A 24195-nucleotide genomic window follows, 5' to 3' on the forward strand; every position below is an offset into this window, starting at 1 on the left:
GAGAAACAACAGTGCCTACAAGAAAGCAAAAAACAATGTTAAAGACATGGATACATGGATTATTCACAATCCCACCAAAGATTCAGAGAAAAATAAAATTAACTGTGCATACAGTATCACATAATGCTGTCACTTTGAAACATATCCCACAGGAACACTGATAATATACATATTCATGTATGCAATGCAATAAATACTTGCTCCTGTATTTGCACAAGTTTAAGAACTACGATTCAAGAACTCTATTCTTAATTATAGTAGGAACACTATCTCCATTACCTGTGAGAAGAGGGACAGTTTTCATTTAAAAGCATTAAGCTTTAAAAAAAAAAAAAAAAAAAAAAAAAAGAGAGATGTGGACAAATAACTTCATACAAGCCTTATATGAAGGTTTGTCTCTACAGTATAATTTTAATCCAGAAGCATCCTCATTTTCCTAATACACACTTCTTTTCCCAAGGGCTGTTAAGCACTGTTAACTGGCAAAGCAGCAAGACAGTTATAAAGGTTCTGTCTTTATAAGCAGATAATTTAGGCCTACTGTTCACAAACATCTCCCCCATCCCCATTCCCCCTCCACACCACCAGACACTAAATCCATGACACATCCCAGATATGTCACCCCCTTTTGCCCTCTCACTTTAATCCACACTCTCGCAATGCCAATGACTGCCTCAGTCTGTGGTCCCAACAAAATCCAAATCCCAGTGGTTCACAGGTCCAGACAGAACAACTACAGGTAGATCTGTAGATGAAATTCTAAGTATTTTAACTCTTTAGTAACTTTTAACTACTACACAGCACACAGATGCTGACAAAAACAAGCAGCAAAGTAATTGCTTATAAATGACATAAACATACTCTGTGCAGTATTTCCAGAACTCTGAAAGCTGTGTGTAGGAAATTGGTAAGGATTCTTCTATCAGAGGGCGGAAGGCCAATCTTGCACAGCTTCAAAAGGTGGACTACAACATCCTTGTAGAGTTCCACTATCTTGAGGAACAACGGAGGTTCAAGTAGAGACCACCAATTTTCTGTCAACACACAGTGAGCACAAATTTTGTACTTGCCACTGTAATGCTATCATATCCTTTTATCAAAAACACGTGTTTGGCTAGAAAGCATAATTATCAATTACTTAAGACTCTCAAAAAAAAAAGTTTTTAACACATCATTATTGTTACACATCAGCTCTTTAAAAAAAATTATCACTTTGCTTTTCTTTACAGCAGACAAGCTCTTTACTCTCACCAAAAACTACTGAAAAACACAAGAGACAGGTTGCAAAGCAAAAAGGAACAGAGGAAGAAGAAAGGATCCTCTCAAAAAGGTATCAATTAAAAAGGAAATATTCTGAAACCTCGATTCCTTAAGCTGAATTTCAGCTGACAGGAGCCACAATAAGAAGGTGCAAAGAAGCAGAGCTAAAAAACAGAGCTGCTCTCAGTTGCATATTTGCATCAGTGGGACAAGATGAACTGCTCAGAAGCAACAGAACAGGTGCTGAAGTCCAAACCAAGCCAATTTAACATCTGCTCTGCAACACTTCTGTAAGCTGCTCAGAGCTGATTAGCTGTCTGACCACATCATTTTCACTTTAAAGGGTAAAGGCACATATCAAATACACTGAACTACACAGTTTAACTCCTCCCAAATGGAATCCCTCCAGAGCTTAAAATACCAGCTGAATTCATAGGGGTGGCCTGTTAACTCACCCAGAAGCAACAGAATAAGCGTTTTCTTACACCAAGCAACGTTAAGCCTTAACTTTCTCAGTGGGGAATTCTACAGAACTGTAAATACACAGCAGGTGTTGCCAAGACCAAGTCTTTCCTGATGGAATTTCTATACATTTTCATCTAGAGATCCTCAGTTTCAGCAGTAGAAATTCAGTTTCTTACCAAGAACTTTCAAAGGAGCTTTTTCTAGGTTCAGAATAGCTGCTCCAAAAGGAATAGCTAATGTTGTGAAATTGTTCTCATCACTCATCAGTGGGCACTCTGGTAGAGTGAGATACAGCCTCAAAGCTTCAACATCTGGTAAGGAGCTGGTCAATTTGGGAATAAGGTTCTTTTCCAAACTAGCTGCCACCTACAGCACATCATAAAATTCTGTTTATTTTAATGCAGTTGAGAATTTAAACAAATGCTCACCTACATAAAAACTCATCTAGAAAACAATAATTAAGAGTTATAAATTAAGACTATTATACATTTAGAGACAAGACAATATGGTAAATAGTAGAGTATGCCAATGTGTTACTTAATTGTTACAACACAATACATTTTTACGTATTTGCAGTTGATGTATCACTGAGTAAATAAATATATTTAAAGGGTTGGAGCAAGCATAAGAGTAGTATTACTGGAGACTTGTAGAAAGATATCCCAAACATAAGGAAAATATGCAGCACCAACCTGTTGTGATATGTGAGCGTGCTCAGGCTGTATGAGTTTGTGAAATAGTAGTCTAGCAGCGTTCATGTCAACCCCTGAGAATCTAGTGCTGGTTTTGTAATGATCATCATTGCTGCACAAAGGAAAAAAAATACAGAAAGACTGAATCCTGGGTTCTCAGGAACTTAAAATTTTTTTTCCCCTTGAATTTTAGACCTACTAAAGAATTAAAATGTAAAACTTCTGTTGCTTGTACGACCTTAGAAGCAACTGGAAAAAGCCTTCTCTAAGTGTAAGACAATCAGGTAAAAACACTAGGTCTAAACCAGTCTGTGCAACAAACTCCCCCTGAATTATGAACAAGCTGTGGCTGAGAAATGTGGTGAGTGTTGCTGGCTGAGGTGGCAGCAGCCAAGCAGCAGCACACACTTCCCAGGAGGGGCACGAGTGGGGCTGCCCTGGGGCCAGCTGACAAAGCACTGGGCTTTGTACAGGAGTTGCAAGTTTAAACTGCAGGATCAGTGCAGCAGTAACACAGGAAATCCCTTGGGAAGGCATTCCATGTCAAACAAGTGACACTGAGAAGGTTGCCACCTTTAATGCTGACCACAGGAATTAAAACCATGACCACTTACCTCAAAGCCAAAAAGCTCCCATTGAGGCACCCGGCTGAGGAGAACGTTCCATCGATTTCACTGGAATTGTTCACATCAATGTTACAGTTTGTTTTCCTTTTACAAATCAGCATTGCAGTAAGAAAGTTGGATGTAAGCCCTAATAAATTACATTGTACAAAGGATGGGACTCTGACTTGAATGGGACTAAACACTACAAGATAAAACCTTCTATTCAAGAAAATGCTTAAGACAGCTTAAATCATGGCAAGTATTGCAATTTAATTGCTTGCATCCTCCTCTAATAATGTAGAAGCAATAAACTTTGAGTTGTTTTCATATTCCTTTACATGCACTGCTATTTTTCTATGTGCAATTAGATAATTTAAAATTGCATAGTCATCCACACTGGGACAGAAAGACACAGTCTAAAGGATTTAAACTACTCAACAAGCACAACAATGAAAGCACAGCAAGAGCTCTGCACATCATAAAATCAGTAACTAAAAATAGCCTTGGCTATGTATGCCCAAAGCCCCATTAATACTCAATTCATAAGTAAAATTATGAAAGACAACTTCTTTCCTCAACATCACTTACTTAGCTATTTCTACAGGAAGTCTTCCAGATGGGAAAGTCAGCAATTTTTGAATAAACGTTTCGTTCACAGTCCAGATCTGCTTCACAAGGTCAGGATACCTAAAATCATCTGGTGGCACCATATTCTAAATAAATTTTAAAAGAAAGCATAAAGAATCAGGCACACAAAATTGATTTCCAGAAAGATCAGCCTTGTGGTTGAGCAGCTCCTTTCTCCACTGAGTGACAATTTGCCTACCCAGACTATTACTGTGAGATACACCCAAGGAAAAACTTGACTTTATTCAAGTAGTTCTGCCATTCACTGTGAAAGCAGAGCATACTCTAAATACATCTTGAGTGGTAGGTTAATTCACACCACAGCTTACTGAATGGTAAACTCCTTAAACATACAGTACTTTTCTATCTGCCGAACACTAAACAAGCTTTATACACGAGTAGCAAACATCTCTCCTCTCCAGCCACTGTGAGCCACTCAGCTCCCAGCCAAGCTGTGAGCACACAGAAAAGGAGCCATTCAATTTTCCAGACAGTTGTTCCTCTACCCCACTGCCATCGGGTTCCCCCGGGAATGAATCGTGTTTCTCTGAACATGCATCATCAGATGAGCTGCAGTTTGAAGTGCTGCTCATGTAAAATGAATGCCACTAAGGCTTCTAACAGTAAAGAGGAGGAGAACCAAGGTCATTGTTTTGAGTAGGAGCACTGGTTCAAAAAGAGATGGTACATAACACAAAAAATAAGATTAAGTTAGTAAAAGGAAACATTTCTCCTGATGGTGCAGTCTGAGAACACAGCTGACAACCACTATCTGCTGCCAAAAATCAGCACTTCTCATCCCATCCTACAGCATCAGGATGAGGAAGCCTCTTGCCATTCCCCTGTGTCCAGCCAAAGTGTCACTTAAATCACAATGAAACAACTCAGGGAACCGAGCTGCCCAAACACTGACTTGAGAAAACAAACAGATTTTGGCTGTGCCCCCTGAACTGGCAAGGACACACAAGTCCCAGGGGTACAGTGCTCAACATAACTTTGAAAGAATTCAATACAAATTACCAGACTAAAGAGTACTAGAAGGGATAGTTTTTCAGCATCAAAAGATCATCTATTGCTAATACTTTTTGTCCAGAACAAGCCACAATGCCTGCATTCACAGTCTCCAGTTCATCTCAATTAGTCAGTCAGAAACTACTCCAGTAATTACAAAAATTGCACACAAGGAAGTTTTTGAGGGAGTTTTAACAGAGAAGTTTCAAGCGTATACTAAAAGTAATTTTTCCAGTCTACACCTGCTAGACAAGTTTCTCTCAAATACAACAATAGTTAAAACTCAATCAGAATTAAGAGAAAAAGCAACCAAACAATCCTTGAAAAACTGGTAGTTCTGTAAAACCAAAACAGGCTCTGAGCACAAGGGGTTGCTGCAAGTCTGACTTGTGCTCAGTTTTTCTTGGCAAACATGTTTCCCTGCTAAAATACATCTTCCCTTCTGCCCAAATTAGTTTTCACCCTACACACTCAACTCTTGATGCTTCATTAATCCCTATGGTCCAGTATCTGCTGAGCTGCATTGGAAACAGTCCCATGTAACTTCATCTTGTTTTTTCCTCCCAACCCATCCTCCAATAGCATTTCCTTTCCATCACACTTCCACATGGTCGGTGTTACTGTAAAGTCCTTCTAGACTTTTTTTTTTTTAAGTACTAGAATTTAAACTGATTAATTCTTGTTCTTTTAATATCTAAGTTTTTAAGACTAGCATAAAACTATCATGTAACAAACCACCTATAATTTTTAGCAAGAAGTTCCATTTGTTTCCTTTGTGGAAGCATCATTGTGGTAAGTTAAAATGGCTCCAGAGCAGAAGACAGCACAGCTGCAGTCAGGAATTACTGAGGGGGACTGGGCAGGAGTAAAGAGCTCAAGTATTTCATCCATTTTTCCTTTATGACATGAAAAGAAGTGCATTCATCCATCAAGAAGAAAAGGTTATGCCAGACAGTCTCAAGAGCCTCCTGACAGCTCACACTCACTAACGGGATCCAAGTCCTCCAATTGCTACATTCCCTTAGTACCTTTTGCTTCTACACTGCTCCAACAAACTTTACAATACAGTCACCTTCAAAACCTTTTAAAATGCATCAAAAAACCTAAAATTCAACTTTGACAAGCTTTGGAACCAAAGCATATTTAATTTGTTACCTGAGGACAAAAGTAGTGTGCAAAACTTTGGTCCCCACCAGAGAAAATTCTCTTGACACAGTAACACTCCTCGCTTTCTGCAATAGGAACAAAAAACAGCCCAGTGTGAAAATGGGAAATTGAAAAAATAATTAAGACACTGCAAGCAACGCTCGGTTAGAAAAAGGTTCCTTTGTTGCAGAACCTCAGTGAAGCATATCTTTGCAACACAATAGTTGAGACCATCCTGACCCGAGGTTAAGTTTTAGCTGTAGTGCTACCACAGGACCTAACCCAACAGCAGAAGCAAGCATGTACTTTCTACAGCAGGAATGGACTGTAGGAACACAGTGGAAACAAACTGATTGGAAGCAAATGATTATAGCCCATACTTGGTTTAAATCTCAACAATTTTAAGACACTCTGAAGGAACAGAAAACCAAGAAGTAAATATGCCAGACGTTGCTTACCTGTGGTCATCGGGCACTGAGTACTGTAGGGAATCCAGTTTCCTTTCACTGTGAAGGGACTTTTCCTGTTACTGGTTGTTCCTGTACCTAATTGTCCATTTCCTCCGAGTCCAAAGGAATAAATTCTTCCCGAGGAAGGAACGAATGCAGTGGTGTGCTGCCTAGGGCAAATAAAATTCAGGAACAAAACCCCAAGCATTATAACATGCTCTGGGCAGGCCCCTCTAAGAACTGTGTTAAACACTATCTATCTATCTATCTTAAAGGTCCTGTCACATCCACTGCTCCTCTTCTCTCCTGGCAATGCACTGCCATGGCATGTACTCCAATAGGCAGTATTCCATTGCCATGGAAGAGTTCAGGGAATGGAAATGCCAGTGCTTTGCCCCCATCTGACCTTCAGAGCACACCTCTAGACATTCAGAAATGTCAAGTTTCTACCAGACTGCCTTTACCCCTTTTCACCTCCCATCCTTCTCAACTCTAATGTCCTCTCTCCAATCTTGAGCCTGTGAAGAACCAGAAGTGAATTTCTGTAAACTATGGAAAGGGAGTGAATGCACATGATGTCAACTAAACCTTTACATTTATATAGTCTTTAATCTGAATAATGGTGAGCCCCTCTCAAAACAAGTATGCTGTTTCCCTCATTCTTTTTTCTTCTTAGAGTGCAATTCTTGATATTTTCATGTGTGCTGGGAATTTTTCCCATTTCTTGGGTGCTATTGTAATACACAGAATAAAAAGCCCATGAGGAACTGAACTGCCATACAGTATTACAGGTACTTCATAAAACAGGTTATTTTTCCAAATTTTACACTTATTCTCAGTGCTGCTCATGTACCTTCCCAAACACACTTGTTCTTTAATGGGAAAAGATGAAGTGACAGCACTAAACACCTTCACACTACTGCTCACACTTTCAATTTAGAGAATCAGAGCCTCTCAAATACACAACTTCCTTCAGTTCTTCTACTGAATGCTTTTAAAATCCCCATAACATCTTTAAATATCTTTTGTTAGCGATCAGCTTGTCTTCCCTAATCATGAAGGGTAAGGAAAACCCCACTTCATATTGCAATAGGTGTGAAGTTTTAGACAAAACAAGTTATCCTTAAGATTCCCAGTGCTAGCACAGAACAGGCCTTACCTGCCACAAGTGATCTGTGTGACAACACTCCCCATGAGCTCGAAAACTTTCCTTGGGTTTATCTCATGGCTGGTAGAGTTATGTCCCAACTGACCATAGCCTCCAGCTCCAAAGGTAAAAACCCCACCTTCCTAAACAAATGAATTATTTGCATTAAAATGACAGTGTATCTCAGAACAAGTAACTTAACAGAAACACGGATTTAACAATCCATCTGTTTGTCTGATGATTTTGTGACCGTGGGGAAAGGAGAGAAAATACACATGCACAGCAGGGCCCTGAGACACAAAAGGGTCACAGGTTAACTGCGGTTCTGACAGTGTGGCACAGCTATGAAGCATTACCTTACTCATGTTAAATCACGCTCGTGTCATTTCCATATCACTGTACAACAGTCCTGCCATTAACTTATGTCATTAACAGATACTAATCCTCATTTTGCCTTCCTCTTTTCCAATTTTCTTTGGCTTAAAAACTCTGAATACAAATTCTAATGTAACTAGCAAGCAGGAAGCTGCTCTCCTCAGGCAGATGATGCAGGGTATGACTGAAACAGCTTCACTGTTTGAAAGCATCAGAAACCAGAACATTTCAACGGTGTCGTAAGGCAAGTAATTATGCAACTTACCCTACAACAACCTAGAAACCTCTCGTTTTCAAATGCTTAGAAATTGCAAAGCTGTTTCTTTCAATTCTCTCCTGCCTCAGCCTGGACCTCAGCTGGAAATCATCACATCCACTGAGCAAAACCAACAGGCTCCCTCAGTGGGTGAGAAGAACAAACAGGGCCGGGCTTTTCTGGATCAGAAGGCCCCGCAGAACGTTCACAAATACACACAGTGCTGTCCACAACAGGTGCATCAAACCCCTGGTTCTGCAAGGCCTCTCATGAAAAGACAGTGGAGTTATCCATGGAGTCCATCAGCTTTAAAGCAAGTTTGAAGTTCACTTCTATACGTGAAAAGGGAAAATGAGCACTTAGAAGGCAAGTCAGGGATTGTTGTTTGCTTTGCATTCTGTATCTCCCAAACCTCACATCAATACCAATTTCAGGATAAGGAGGTTGACATATTTTTTCAAAGTGAGAGAATATTTTAGGACAAAAGGCAATTATTTATGAACAGTCTTTTCCTTTCACTGCAGAAAATTAAGCTTCTATAACCAAGTTACGAGCACATTTAGGCAGACATTCCTCAGAACAAGTTTTAACTTGCTGTAGTATAAAAATTCAAACTAGCACATTTACCCAAAGTAAATAAACACAGATTTTTTTTCCTCTCCAGAAATAAAACATTAAAAATAATTACTTTCAAAATCCTATTCTTCCTCTATTACAACAATCTGAACTCAAGAGATCTGAACTGGCTATTTAGTCATTTTCCCAAATCTTGAACAGGCAAAAGTGTATTCTACTCCTATCAGTGATAGGTTCAAAATATTCTGCTTATAAATTGTTACTTTTTACTGAGAGTGGTAAGCAGGAAATGTCTATATGTTAACATATAATGATTTAAATGCTGAAGTCTAATTCAACTATTAAACCCAAAAAGAAAAGTCCAAGAGTCAGTCATTTAAATTAAGACATCTATGTATTATTTTTACCCAGTACAAATATGGGCATTTACCTGATGCTTGAAATAAAATATTCATCACTAAAATGAGTGTAAGAATAAGTAGCAGCATTATATATTCTGTGCTGCTCCTAAATATTTCCAAATAAGTTTAAAAGTTTAAAAGTAAGGCTCCGAGTAATATACTTAGCCAGCAGTTCTGTATAAGGTACTTTGACATATTTCAGCCATTTTAATCATCAATAATTAATTTTAATTCCTAGGTCTCTGTACAAACACACTGCACTGACACAAAAGATGTTGGGGTTTTTTCCCCAAATCCACTTTGAAATAAGTGGCCAATTTTTCACAGAACCTCACACAATAACACCTGCAATACCTAATTCCACATTAACTGTACTCTCACTTACGATGGGCAATAAATGAAATGAACTTCCCCAAGGCGAGTCTGTCCATGATGGCACTTGATGAGTGATTTGGTCTGATCATGAAAACAGCTATTCTAGAGGCATTACAGTCAGAAAAGAGCTCATCCCTTTAGGATACACTAAATTCAATATCTGCATAATTTTAATAATGCAACATACACTTTCCTATCAAAAATGCTGTAATTTGTCTGCTCAATTTCACCAAATCTGACAAAAATTTAAGACTGCTGAAAAATTTCTTGTACTGGGGATTTTTTGCCAATATTTTACCACTGTTTCCTCAGCTTCATCCAATAAACTTAGAAGCCATTTGTTCAGGATTTAGTTTATTATTTCCTATTCAGACAGTTATCTTTTCCTGGAAACATTAAAAAATTAAAGCAGAAACATATCTGTAAGTATTGTACCTTTGTAAGGGCAGCAGTATGATCTTCTCCACAGCATATATGAACCACCTTCTGACTTCTCAGTGACTTTAGCAGTGTAGGAACATACCTGTCTGAACAGTTCAATAAAGCAGTAGGTCACCTACTTTGTAAACAAAAATCAAAGCCCAAACAGTTTTGCTCATTTATTCTAATTTTGTTCCAGTCAAAGCAGCACTTTGAAATCACTGGCACAAGGCAATCATTGTGGCTGAGTTCACGGATCTTGGAGATGGAAGTGTTGCTGCAGGAAAACCAGGGACTGCTGCACTGAAACACTTTGGGTCTCATGTTTTTAAAGTGTTCCTGAAAGTCAGTGCCAGTAGGTATTTATTCTTTGGAATGTGTGTTCACACATACAGCTTAATATTAATAAAGGCACAACAGAATGGAACACTGAGCAATTAGGAAGCACAACTTCCTTCATCACCAGAACAAATCAACTTTGTCATCCAGTTGAACAAAGACAACTTTTTAATGCTGATGTCTTAAAATCTGTTAGGTGTGCTAGCATGTCTGCAAGAAACTGTATCAGCACCCAAATAAGGGATGTAATTGAGAAGTCATGCTACATAAAAACTGGAGTTCTACACATTCCAAAGAATATGTGGAAGCAGCTGAAGTCTCCCGTGAGAATTTGATTCCTGGAAAGTGTCATTTTCTGATTAGATGAGTGTGATCAGATTTCAGGCATTAATTCAATGTGCGTTTTCTTCACAACACCTTTTTCTTATTTTAAATGGTGCTGACAATAAGGAACCAGTGACAAAATCTGAACTCACGAAACCATCTACAGGTTATTCATTCCTGAACTGTGTACAGAATTTCAACATAACACTGCCAAAATTCTCACCACAAAACAAATAAAAGAAGACACCTCTGTGTCTTCTTTATGAATCCCACGTGACACCAGCACTCTGACAATATTCAAGAATGGTTTGTTCTGTCTGCTTGTTTTCCAGTATTGCTGAGTTTGCATTCCCAGCCCAAACCCTTCAGCAGGAAATCTTACTGCAGCAATGTTTACCTACCATTATCATCATTTAGACCCAGCTGCCCAAATTTGTTGCGTCCCCATCCAAAAATGGCTCCAGAAAGAGTTAGCACAAAGCTGTGAGCTCCTCCTGCTGCAATCTGTGCAAAAGGGATTCCCAGCAGAGATTTAATCATATGTGGTGAGGTTTGTTTTTTATACTCGTAGCCTAAACCCAGCTGGCCATATTTGTTTTGTCCCCAGGAAAACACTTCACTTCCTGTTTGAAGGAAAAAATAAACAACCAAGAAATACAAATCAATGCAGTTTAATTATACAATGTCTATCCACTGTAAAAAAAGCTAAAAGTTACATTTGAGTTTCAAAATGCTTACAAATTACTGACTTCTGAAGCTAAGCATTCTTGTGTAATTTGCAGGCATTCAACTCAAATATTTCATCAGACAAAGTATTTAAATAGTATTCAAACCCCTCAAAACTTCTCTTGACATTCCCTTTTCAACAGTGTGAGATAAACTGAGTTTGATTATTACAAAGCAAGATACTGTTCCACTGGAAGTTCCATTACTACACCGATTTTTATGCAGATCTGCCAATACTGGACACGCAACATTTTCCAATTTCCCATCAAAAGCCTCATTTAAGCTTTTCTAAGATGACACACTAAATTTTCACATACAATTTGACACACATTTTAAAACAATGCCTTTATTATATGATCAACGAAACACAAAGTTGATCATGTCGTTTGATGCCTTACAAAGAAAAAAACATCATGAAGAATGACAAGCCAAAGAGCTATTTATGCTAAGATTTGCCTCCAAATATTCTACTGAACAAGCACTGTTTTGCTGAGGTATTTACTATCCTAAAGATCAACACCTCATCACAAAACACTCTGCTTTTGCTGATGTGATACATGTCCAAGAGCAACGTTACCTTCCCAATGCTTCCTATGTCTCTCCTATCTCCATCTTTCCCATAACAGTTTTATCAAGATGGGAAAACAAGGAAACCCATCCCCTGCAGTACAGGTCTCTCGGATTTTATTTATTTAACAACAAAATGCCCCCCAAAAAAATCCCTACAGTGCATGTCAAGAACAGAAACAGAGCTGTAGATCCATGCACTGGCAATAGGATAGTGATGCTGAGTGAATTTTAAATTACAAATTTAGAATTTATGACATTCTTGCACCTTTGGTCAACAGAATGCTTAACAGCACAACTCTAATACTCCCCACATTCTGCTGCTGATCTTAAGTCAGGTAAAGGGTTATTTGTGAACCTCTGCCTGCCTGCCCTGAAAATAAAGGCATTTCTTTGGGTTATAAGGATAAAGGCACTTGGGAATACGTTATGGCACCACAAATCCGAGGCCATGAAGAGTCACACACAGAGTCAAGGCACATAGAGGCACTATAAACTATTATATTTAAAGGAAAAAAAAGAATCATTTGCATACAATGAACACCTCCCTCCCCACAGCTTATCTGGTTTGTATTTTAAACACATATTGTTAAGAAACAAACTCCTATCTTCCTGGAATTTTTGAGTTTCTGAGTTTCCATTAACACTTTCCAGGAGCCACTTCTTCCAAGTGGAAGTTTTGGTCACAACTCTCTTTTGTTATGACAAAACAAGCAAGCAGTAAATTGAAATTCATGCTCCTTTCTGGAGAGCAAATCAGGCAAGGGAGGCCAACTAACTATGTGCTCACAGCCCCTTGCAAAAATTTGAAGCCAGATGTTTAAACTTTTCCAAAGGTGGGTTATAACGTGACATGGCATTTTAACCATGGAAGCACGAAGAAAACAGAGGTTTAGCCACAGGAAAGCAGACAAGGGAGTCACTCCTGCAAACCTCAGTAACTTGAAGATGCAGGTTAAAGCAGATTAGTGGCAAAGCAGCATCCCAGCAGGATGGGAAAGAATTGGGACCAAAAAAACACCCGAAACAACTTAAAAAGGATAAAAAAACCCCAAAACCAAAACAAAAAATAACAAAAGCAGAACAACATGATATCTGCCTGTATGTTTACTTTTTGAAGTCAGGCTTCCATCATTACAATTACAGTGTCCCTACCAACCTGAAACCCCATCTGTGTTAAGTGTTAGCTTGTTTTATAAAAACATTACCTTTTATAAAAGAAAAAATAAATGTTGAAAACTTGAACTACCTGGTCAGAAATTACACAAAACTTCAGGAGAATTCGGCTTACCTTTTGAGAGTGCTAAGGAGTGATAGTAACCACAAGCAACTTGAACTATTTGGACCTCTGATAAGCTTTTAATGTTTCTATTGGGGTAAGAAAACAGAGAAGGAATTATGGTATGAAATATAAAGTCACAGCAAAAGGCAATACATAAAAAGTGAATCCTTTTCACTTAAGCACACATCACACTAATTTAAACATCCTAACTTTAACTAGAAGCTATTTAGTAAAGCCTTAAGTCAAAACACCTGCTTTTCTAACGCTTTTAAGGACAGGTTTTGTCTTATTTTCAAATTATTAAAGTCTGTAAAAGGCCATAATGAAGAATTAGGCAGGTTCACTGCTAGAAGATGTCATACAGCTGAATGGAGAAAACTAATAAAGAATGCAAGAAGGAACTGATTCTTACTTCCCAGTTTCCAAAAGAAGAAAGGTTTTAGTCTTCTTTATGCCAATATTAGATATAAAAACGTAATTACTTTCTGTTAAAAACTGAACGCTATTTTTCATCTCTACCAACATCAACGTCAATCAAAACTTCAGTTTACAGAGCTATTACACTTTGCACAATGATATAAAGAAGCTGCAAATACATCCAAATGCACATTAAAATAGGATGCTTTCAACTTTTGATAGAAAAAGTTTCTAAAGGGCCTGTTGGTTTTTAAATTTAATGCAGAAATAACATCTTTAGTATTTTTGGTTATATTTTTCATATTTATACATGTGTCAGTCATGAATTATTAAAGCTCCAAGGAACTGTCACTTTTGTGTGACTTTTTCCTATGCCAAAAAAAAAAAAATTAGAAAAGAAAACCTCCATATTGCAAACATCCAAACTTGGTCACAGTGATTTCGGTGAATCTACTCAGGACAGTAAAAATGTGGACTTCAGGTAGCAAGAATGCTTGTTCTGGGAACAAGCAAGTGAACCTGGCCAGCATTCATGTTTAAAGTTAGGTTTGATCACAGCTGTAAAACTTTGGGGTGAAAGCTGAAGTACATGGATCAGACAGCAAATGGACCTTCTTCAAATGTACTCCCACAATCGGTTTTGAAAGTTTAACACTCTACTTCTCTTCACCTTCTCTGAAATGGTAGTTATCAATCCCCATTTACACTCTTAAAATATCCATCCTACTTTTAAAAAATAACTTTCATTCTTAGTAGATGACTATTAAAAAGAAACAACAAACAAAAACACCCCAAAAAGCAACAAACCAAACCAAGCAAACCCATAACACACTTCCCACATAAGCAGACTTTTGGAGAAAGGAAACTGTCCACAAAATGCAAGTGTCACAGCTAAGATCCACTTTCTAACATGTGGTTTTAGCTATGACAGCAGAATAGATTAACAAGTGTGACCTAAGCACAATATAAAGAAAAAACAAAAAGGGTAACTTATTATCTGCCATTTTTAACCTGGGCACTCTGATGCATTCCTCTGTCCCTGGCAAGCCAAGCTGTCCATCAGTAGCCAGACCCCACGCGTATACCTGACCCTTGTCATTTAATGCAAGGGTGTGGGCTTCTCCACATGATACAGCTACAATATTTTGGGCATCCAGTGCACCAACATGCTCTAAAAAAGAAACAAATAAATAAAGTTAGTTGCTAAAAAAAAAAACCCACCTCCTAACAAGTTAGCATAGTTACAGACAGTTTTACTCAGTACTAAGATATGAATCGAAATTCCACTGAAGTCAGCCCAGGAGCCTGTTGAAACACCCTCTATTTAAAATTGTAAGTATGCTATTCTAGGAGAATTAAGTTAAATTTAAAAAAAATTAGCCAAATAACGACACCCGGAAGTGCCCAAAACCTGCAGCTTGATCGTAACGGTTCCTTCTAACCTTGCCATCTGAAAAGGAGTGCAGAGACCCAGTTAACATTAAGGTCAAAGAGATTATTGTCAAATGACTACACGTGTAGACATTATGTAAGAGGAAAACATTCCACCACAGCAAATTAAATTCACCTATTCACTATTAAGAAAAAAGCCTGCAAAACAAGGCAGGGTAAATTATAGACTAAAGCTACTGATTTTGCAATGAGCTACACAATGTCCTCTTTATAATGCAAAATACTGTAGAAACAGATCCTAAAGAGTAATTTTTCTAGACATACAGTGCATGCCTCTGAAAAACACACACTAAAATATCTGTGACTTTTTTTTCCAGTAGCCTGCACCAAAACCCTTAAATACATTTAGAAAGAGGGTTTTTTTGGGGTTTATGATTTGTGATCAGAAGTAACAGTAACATGGGGAAATATCTTCAGGGCCTGTCACTAAAGCTGGAATTTTTAATAGTCCCCTTAGATAAGAGCCTGCTTGGACATTCTCACCAGTGGAAAAGCCTGTGGTATCATCACGGTAACGTGCTCTCCAAACACAGCCTAGAGCAGCCTAAGTCAACCTCAAAACAATAGCTAATATTATCTGCAACATGACAGGCACTCAGGCTCCAAAATAAACTAACACAGGCAGCAGATATAAGTTCTTTCATACAGCTGGTCTGACTGAAGAGGTTACCACCCCAATTCAGCCCCAAGAGCCTCTCACAGCTCTGCCAGTGGAAGAGGTCATGGAAGCGCTCTCCAGTTTGGGCACCAGCACGCAGATTAGCTCGGGCTATCTGCACCAGCTGCTAAACTAGCCAGGCTGACTCTGCCTAATATGGATTAAGGAACATTCACACAATCCCTGTGGCAAGCAGAGCTCTGTGGGGAGGAAAGAGGGAAGGCATGGCTGAATAATAGCAGTGGTGACATGGACGTGGCAAAGACATGCAGTCAGCAACAAAATTATCTTCAGTGAGCAGGAATGCATTCAAAAGAGAGCATCCACCCATCTGTAAAGATACTGAGCCTCTTCAGACTAATGCCCTGACTTCATATTACAACACTCAGCAGTATAATCAGCAACCTGTAGGTGAAAGGAAAATTAGGGAGGAGGAGGTCACAATCCCTATGACTGATGTGTCTGAGCAGGTTAAAAAAAAATTATAGCAGGTCCATTACATATGAAAGGTCACACAAATTAAAAGTCAGATGCTTTTGTTGTAACTTTTACATTTAAAAGACGATTCAGCATAATTTTCGAAGTGGGCAACAAGCAGAGTAAATGACAAGTTGAGTCCTGAGTTTCTCTACGTTCATGAAGCAGATGCTGGCACAGGATTAAAGTCTTATCAGTTTTAATATCCACGTAGTGTTTCCCAACAGAAGTCCAAATTAGTTAAAAAAAGTTACATCTCAACTACATAAAAAAACCAAGACTCTTTAATTGGCATCAAAGCCAAAGCTCTGAGTAAAGGTGAGCCACTAAACTCCACATGACACCTCACTTCCATTTGAAAAATTTGTGTCAATTATTGAGCCAAGCAAGCTGTAAAATTGCTATAGGGGTGACTAGAATAAACTCTTACTAAGCCTTTGCAGTTTGTTATGTTCTGCTGTGAGTAGTGTGAGCAGCTCTGTTCCCTGGCTCTCAGCAGCACCAGCTATGACTCACATGCCAGCTCTGGAGAGAGCCCATGTGCACACTCCTCTGCAGTCCCTGTAAGATGTTTACCCTCTTCTGCTCTAGAACTGCACTAGCAGGGAGCAGAAACACACACAGAACATAGGTAGGAAGAAGAAAAAAGCCCATAGAAGTGTCACATGGCATCCTTTAGGCTTTTCCAAGTCCTCTTCCTGTAGTGCTGCATATGCTGATACGTCTTTTATCAAAAGTTTTATTTTTAGTTCTTAAAAAAAAGAGCACTGCTTTAATCAGACCAGCTCTACATCATGTATTAGGCAACTAAAAACACACACAGCAAGTTTCTCGACTGTGACATGTCAAATAGTCATATTTCAGTAGCCAAACCCACACATATAGTACAATGCTAATCCAGGTATTGCAGCACATCACCTCCCCTTGAGATCCAGAACAGCCACTGAGTCTCCCACAGCCTTCAATTAAGTGATTCCATGTTAGAAATAACAACAGGGGCACTGTCCAGCTGCACAGCAGGCAAAAACCAGGAGGGACTGCCATGTTTCACAGTTGGTTGTTTCCAACTGTCACAAGAAGCAATCCAAGCAGAGGAATGCTTTTCCACTTACAAATGTGTCCATTCTTGGAAGAACTACTGAGCATGAATTCAGCACGTGCACAGACACTGGCAATCTTGGGTTTGCTGTAGCATAATGAAACAAAAACCACATGCCCAACCACAAATAACCTCCACAATTCATTCCTTACAAACTTACCGGGTCTTTTCCTGGCTTTTTCATGCCCTAGTTGTCCTAGATCATTGCAGCCACATGTATAAACAGTCCCATCAACCAGGACAAAAACAGTATGTCTCAGTCCGCATCCTACATCTCTGACTCTTTTATTTAAGAAAAAGTCACTTTTTCTGGGTTCTAAAACAATCTCTTCATCAATTCCACCCAATCCAAGCTGTCCAAAAGATGCATTTCCCCAGCACAACATGTTTACGCTTCTCTTGATCAGAGAACTTCCAACTTCACTTTTCTAGAATATCCCTTCTCCGTAGCTGTTAAAAAAAGAAAGGAAAATGTACATTTTTCAGTATTGTCCCCAACATTACGTTATTTTCTATACAGCATGAGCTCACCTTGATATACCAATATACACGTGATTTCCTTTCTTGGACAGGATTTACAATTGCTTTCCCTCCCATTTCAGAGACAAGTTTTAAAATGTGCAGGTTCTTGGTTTTACAAAACTTTGCTTCAAAAACTTAAAATACCGTTCTTTGTAAAACTTCTTTAATGCCTAATCCAGATTTATACAAACAGCAGTCACAACCAATTCCAGCCAGTGGAAACGACCTCAAACATCTTCCAAGGAGACAGTACAGGCTACTTTCTCTGCTCAAGGAGCTGCATGACTCCAGAAAGCACTGGGTATGGCCTCAAGATCATCTCCAAAAACAACACTTGACTCAGAGCTTGGAAAAAATTGGTCAGCTCTGATCAATCCAGTTATGCAATACAAAGTACAATATGCTGTGTCAATCATTACATTTGAACAACTATGAGTCAATTGAACTTACAATTTAAAAGAAAATAAATAGCTGAAAACTCAAGTCCCCAGTCTTTCACTGCGATCAGCAGAGGCCACAACTCCCCCAAACCCCCATCCCTAATCCCTAAATTGCAATTACCAATATTTGTGCCGACAGACTCTCTATCTGTTTGGAAAGGATACAAAGCTACACTTCTCTTTCACTTTCAGTATTGTATAGGAGGAAGAATTTATGACAGTGTTTTCACAAACACTGATGCTATACTTCCACAACAGTACTTTCCCCCGTGCTTTTAGAGTAATTTAAAAATCAATGTGAATCCAATGTGAAATTACTATAAATTTTCATAGGTACCATTACTTGGAAGACATTCTTCAGGGTCATAACACACAAAAAACACCTCAATACAACACTGTTCAGAGAAGCAAGACGCCAGTTATCATCTAAGCATTACACATACCAAAGGGCAGAATTCTTGCCAGCACAGCAGATAAACTATTTTTCCCTGCAAAATTCAACATACAGTAAACAAGATGCTTATTTTTGTGCTCTCATTAAATAAAAAAAAACAACAACAACAAAAAGCAACCAAACCAAAACAGCCAAACAGCTTAAAATATATTGCATTGTTTACCTATCTCAGGTGGTGAGGCATGATCAAATACTTCCCTAGCTATATCCTACCACGTTCAGAAGGGGACATCGAAACAAAGGCTCTTCAGTTAAGACATGGCTGTGCAACAGCACATGTCACACATCTGCAGCGGCAACTGTAAGGCAAGCTTCAACCTGCAACACAAGAAGTCAGAAAATACGTATTATTATAGTCCTTCAAGATTTCTATGGCCAAGACTGATCTCCGTCTCCAGCAGGGAAAAAAATAAGAAAAGTGCTCCTTTCTATTGAAACATATATGTATTTCCATGGAAGGCGGGGCTGGTTTGTTTTGGTTTTTATCTTCTGGGAGTCAGTGGCCCAAGTTTTGTACTTTGGTCTCAAATCACGGCTCTCTTTCGCCCTGTCCGTGGCCCCGGGAGCCACCCCGCGCTGTCCGCTCCGCGGCACTGACGTCACAGCGGCCGAGCCCACACCCGGCGGGGACCGCGGGGAGCCCCCGCATCGCCCCGGGCAGCGGCGAGCGCCGAGCGGCGCCGGGAAGCGCCTGGACGGTTCGCGCAGGCTGTGACCGCCGTGCCCGGGAACTGACCGAGTCCAGGCCGTGTCCCGTGCGCGGGACCCCGCCCTGCCCCCCGCACACCAGCCCGCCGCCCGCGTTCCCCCCGCGGGGCTCGGGCCCCGGGCCCGCCGCGCTGGGGTGCGCAGGGCGGGGAGGGCGCGGCCCGGCGGCGGAGCGAGAGCGGCGGCCCGTCCCCTCCGGGCCGCGCGGGTGCCCGACGGAACCGCCCGGCCCGCTGTCCCCGGCCCGGCCCGCCCGCACCTGCCCCCGCGGGGCCGCCCGGCCCGCCCCGCTCTCACGGCCGCGTCTCGCCGCGGGCCGAGCGCGGCCGCGGCCACTTTGCCGTCCGCCCCGCGGGGCCGGAGGGCGGTCACGCCCGGCGGGACTCACCGCTGGCGGCGAGGCCCGGCGCTGCGCTCCGCTCGGGTCCGGTCCGGTCCCCAGCCCGCCCGGCGGCACCGCCGGGGCGTGAGCAGCGTGAACAGCCCCGCGCCGCCCTGACAGGCCCGGCCGCCGTTGTCGCGCAGGCGCCGGGTCGGCAGGCGGGACCGCAGCGCCCGCCCCCGTGGGCAGGGCCGGGGCAGGACCAGAGCCGCGGCGGGGCTGGCGGCGGGCCCGGCGGCGGGTGCGGGGCCGGGACGGCGGGGAGCCGGGACGGAAGCGGCGCTCGGAGTCGCCGCGTGTGTCGGTTCCTGCCGTTGCGCTGCGAGGAGGCGGAGCGAGGAGCTGACGGCAAACATGAGACGGACGAGCGGCCCGTGGAGCGAGGAGTGCCGGAGTGACGCCGCCGGGGTGCCTGGCGGAGCGCAGGGCTGGGCGCGGGGCTTCGCTCCGCTGACTGCAGCTGGGCGCGTTCTTGGCTTGGCATCAAGGGAGCGCTTTAAAGCAGACCTTCGCTGTGCTACATCACTGATTTTAAACTGAGAGTTAAAAAACTGGAGTATGTTCCGTGGCAAAGCGCTCCCTGAGAAGAGGTCCTCGTGTGGCGCGTTCCTCCTGCCTTGCTCCAGACTTGGGCGCGTGTTGCTGTTCCGTGTCCGTGATCTGCAGAAGCCTCTGCTTGATCTCTGAGGGCACGAAGAGAATGAGATCAATGAGTGGGAAGGAAGTGGATCCGCTTGGGAGTTGCAGGAACAAAGTGTTCTTCATACTCCAATTACCTGTCATTAAGTTCTGAGAGCGCAGGATCCTTCCCCGAGGGCGATCGCAGTGGTGGTGCTGCAGCGTGAGGAAGCGGGGTGATCACCAGCCCTGCGTGGCCCTCCTGCTCAGGGAACTGGGTGGGTTTGGGGGTTGCTGTGTCCCTCCCGCAGAAATAAATGAGGTTTTCCGAATTCTGCATTCCATTACCAGCTTTCCTGAGCATACCCAACCTAGGCATGGTAAAACTTTTTTTTTTTTTTCCGCTGAACACTTATCTCCAGTGAGCCACTAAAGAGGTTATCCTTTTTTTCCCCCCTAGTATTTTGCTTAGTACTGGGAGGAAAATGCACTGCAATTCATGTAATTGGAGTGGGCTGGGAATCCAGATCAGGCTTCCTTATTTAGTAGCCTTTTTATAGGAGTTTCAGGATGCACGTTTATGTAGGTCAGGAAGTGAAAAATGGCCAGGACCAGGCATACTTCACAGCAAGTAATTTTGCATACCGGGAGTGAGGAAGGTTCTGTGTTTGGTGTCCTTTTGTCCTGTAATGGAAAGCATTTAACAAAATCTCAACACATGGGATGTCTTGGTCCAGTCAACACTCCTTTGTGTATGTAAATAGGTAAGTTTTTACAGGACTTCTCAGGATTTGTGATTATGGATTTATCAGTAAACACTGATACCAGAAATACTAAACTCATACACAGAGAAAATGAGATGGCTGCATAGCTGACGCAGGCTAAAAGATGCAGCACTTTTCAGGGCAGCAAATCCGTTGTTTTGCTATTTAAAGGAGAGATGTGAGTGATTTGCTGTTCTGCTTTGAGGAACAGAAGGGTGGCGGGAGCTGCGACAGAACAAATGGAGGAAAACATTTAGTTCGTTACCTTCTAAACTTCCTTTTCCCCTTATTTGTGAACCCACCAGATACTGTCATTCATTGTGCAGTGTGTCCTCTGACCAGCGTGTGGGGATATGCCCATGTACTTGAAGAGAACACTGTATGCTGAGTACAGTCTTTCCCTGGAAAAGTCACTTGATAAAACTGGCTTAATGCATTTAATAAAAAGTATATAAAGCATGAAACAACATACAATGTTGCACAAATCTGAGCTTCCTTCTGTAATAGACACAGCTATTTTATTTGAAAGAATTCTTTTAATCCTAAAAGCAGATTATTTTAAATGGAATAATTCAAATGTGTCTTCAAATAAAGTATAAGCCATATTTTTACGCCACTTACCACCCATCTTAGCAAATTTTCTTTTCTGTGCCACAGAAGCCATATCCTACCTGCCTTACTACCTTGGGGAGTGCCTTCCTTTTTGGGGCAAAAGACACACAGGCAGTGGGGTGAATGGAGTGCATGCTCTGGTTCCCCAGTACTGCTTGGGCCCCCTGCCCCTGGGTACAACCAACCCTGCATCCGTTGGCACTAAACCTGCCCAGATGGGGTCCTGGAGTTGCACTGGTCACGGGAACCGTGGGTTCGTTGCACCTCAGAATTCCCACCATCCAGTCTAGCACTTGCCAAAGCACTCAACAGATGTGAAATCCAGGGAAAACAAGAAATGTAAATCTGGTTAACTTCAGGGATGGGATTTATTTCCTTCTAAGTGCCTTAGCACAGAGGGTTTCCTATTACCATTGCACAGTCTTCTTATTGAGGGTCACAACAAGCAGAAAACTATTTTCAGTTGCCCTGCCATTATTAGCAATGCTTGGTTACTGCCTGGTGATAGCTGTCAGCACAATTAGGGTTTTTAAATTGTACCTCAGTTAATCCCCCACTGAGATAATACAAAAATGGGGGGAAATCACATATAGGGTTAACTAATGTATACTTTATGCTTTGTTACTGTAAAATATCTTTCAGTTAATATAGATGGTTTTGTAAGCTACAGTGTTTCAGCACAAAACTGCATAGCTAATAACAGGGATGGACTCTGCTCTCCACCTCCATTTTCTCCTGGCAACAGTCACAGCATGTTTAATAAACTTTAATTCCACATTTCAAACCCCTTTGCTTTATACTTTGATGTGTCACAGACTATAGAAAATAGAAATGGGTGTCCAGAACAGCTGATAACAGGAAATCAGAGGTGTCAGCATTTTGCTGTGAGAAATTACCAACCTTTGTGTGAAGCCTTTATGTAGAATATTCTTGATTAAGACAAAGAAAAGGCTTTAGAATACAAATAGCCTTACAAACAAGGGACAGTCAAACCCTTTTATTTCAAAGTCGTTTCAGTTTTACATTTTATCCTTATATTCTTCACAGTATCAATATTTGGATGTTAGTAACTAAAGGTGCCTATGTAGACAGACAGACAGTTTACACACACACAGAGTACATGTTTTATGGTGTCTACTGCTTTATAGCTGAGTGTGTTTTAGTTCTCTGCCCACCCTGCTCACAGACAGTTCTGGTTAGCTGAAATGCAAATGTGTTTACCAAAGGCCAATTATTTATTAACAGATGGCAATATGGTGAAACAACCTGAACAGTTTTTGACCTGTTTGTGAAGGTAAACCACTATATAAATATTAAATTGACAACACTGCAAGTTCTGCGGCCTCTAATAAAGGGAGCTGGTTAAGGGTAAGAGGAGTCATACCTTCAAATTAAGATAACCAAAACCAAAACCCTGCAACACCCCACTGCCCTCATCCTCTCAGGCCCCAAAATATAGCTGAAATAGCCAAAGGAATGCTATTCATAGGATGACAAATGCAAAGAAAACGAAAAAGCAGTGCAGGACAAGGATGAATCCTGGACACGAAGTCTGTAACGAAGGAAACCAGCTGACCTTTGTGTGGGGTATGAAGTTCTTGTGCTCACAAACTCTTGCGTGGGTTCAATGTTCCCAAGCCCACACAAATCACAACTGGCACTGAGTGACTATCCCATACCCAGCATGGCAGAAGCCACACAAGTGCCCAGGCACCTGCAGGTTGGGGCTGAAGATGCCGAACATTTTGGAGCATCCTACACAGAGGGTTGGGAGTGCAGCCTCTTCCCACGTGTGCCATATTTTCTTCCTATTGAAGTGATGTTTCACACTATTACATTAATTTTTCTGTTATAAATAGATCAGCAGGCCAGGTGCTAACTGAACCACCAGGAAATTCCTGTGTAATCTTTTGGGTTGTTTGGCTTAAGAGCTGGACACCAGTGCTGAGACACCAAGTTCCCATGTCATTAAACTGGGCTTTTGGTCAGGCCAAAACTCACCTTTGCTTTTTAAGATGCAATCCTCCAGGAATACAATATCAAGAATTGAGCCAGTTCTGCCCTGCAGAGAGCAATTTGGGAACACACTGAACCTCAGCTTATAAAATAGCAGCTCCAAGTGGTGCCACATGCTGCTGATTCTGACATGACACTGTGTCTTTGCACGGCAGCATGATGAAGCACCCTAAAATTAGCCTTCTTACTATTTCGTAAAGAGCAGGCAGAAAGGTAGCAGCCTGCACTGAGGAGAACAAAGAGGCACAGGAGAGGATCACAACTGAGGCTCACACACAGCCCGGTCTCAACACTTCATGGTGAGCACTCTTGGCTTCTTTGCAGATTTCCAGGTTGGGTTGTTTAGTGTCATTTCTTAACCCAAGACCAGGCTGAGCTGAGTGCGAAGGAAGAAAGGTGCTTGTGTAAACAGAGGAGGGAGGAGGGACCTGTTCTTCCAGGGGGCTTGGGATTCAGTGGAAAGAAAAACTAACTGTGAAAATTACAGGGATGGTCTCTTCTCTTAGAGGTGTGGTAGGCATTTAATTTAAACT

The 24195-nt window shown here is 41.4% G+C and overlaps 1 protein-coding gene across 4 annotated transcripts in view; it reads right to left on the bottom strand.

Annotated features, from left to right (window-relative positions):
• The window catches only part of HERC4 (HECT and RLD domain containing E3 ubiquitin protein ligase 4), a 31531-nt gene extending 11730 nt beyond the window's left edge, over nucleotides 1-19801 (bottom strand). For 2 of the 4 annotated variants that reach the window (XM_050337014.1, XM_050337025.1), the window contains exons 1-15: nucleotides 19659-19801; nucleotides 18726-18880; nucleotides 17307-17596; nucleotides 14472-14631; nucleotides 13053-13129; nucleotides 10870-11091; nucleotides 9821-9912; nucleotides 7415-7545; nucleotides 6265-6425; nucleotides 5816-5892; nucleotides 3611-3735; nucleotides 3032-3091; nucleotides 2418-2529; nucleotides 1902-2091; nucleotides 862-1034 (exon numbers count right to left, since the gene is read on the bottom strand). In XM_050337014.1, coding sequence (XP_050192971.1) covers nucleotides 862-1034; nucleotides 1902-2091; nucleotides 2418-2529; nucleotides 3032-3091; nucleotides 3611-3735; nucleotides 5816-5892; nucleotides 6265-6425; nucleotides 7415-7545; nucleotides 9821-9912; nucleotides 10870-11091; nucleotides 13053-13129; nucleotides 14472-14631; nucleotides 17307-17532 — 1806 coding nt within the window. In that variant the 5' untranslated portion in view covers nucleotides 17533-17596; nucleotides 18726-18880; nucleotides 19659-19801. Of the gene's footprint in view, nucleotides 1-861; nucleotides 1035-1901; nucleotides 2092-2417; nucleotides 2530-3031; nucleotides 3092-3610; nucleotides 3736-5815; nucleotides 5893-6264; nucleotides 6426-7414; nucleotides 7546-9820; nucleotides 9913-10869; nucleotides 11092-13052; nucleotides 13130-14471; nucleotides 14632-17306; nucleotides 17597-18551; nucleotides 18597-18725; nucleotides 18881-19658 lie in introns of all 4 variants that reach the window. The other 2 variants (XM_050337021.1, XM_050337023.1) reach the window with 2 other exon arrangements.
• Nucleotides 19802-24195: the final 4394 nt, after the last annotated feature.

The sequence above is a fragment of the Myiozetetes cayanensis genome, unplaced genomic scaffold, assembly GCF_022539395.1.
Source record: "Myiozetetes cayanensis isolate MyiCay16 unplaced genomic scaffold, myiCay2020 scf10, whole genome shotgun sequence".
Lineage (NCBI taxonomy): Eukaryota > Metazoa > Chordata > Aves > Passeriformes > Tyrannidae > Myiozetetes > Myiozetetes cayanensis.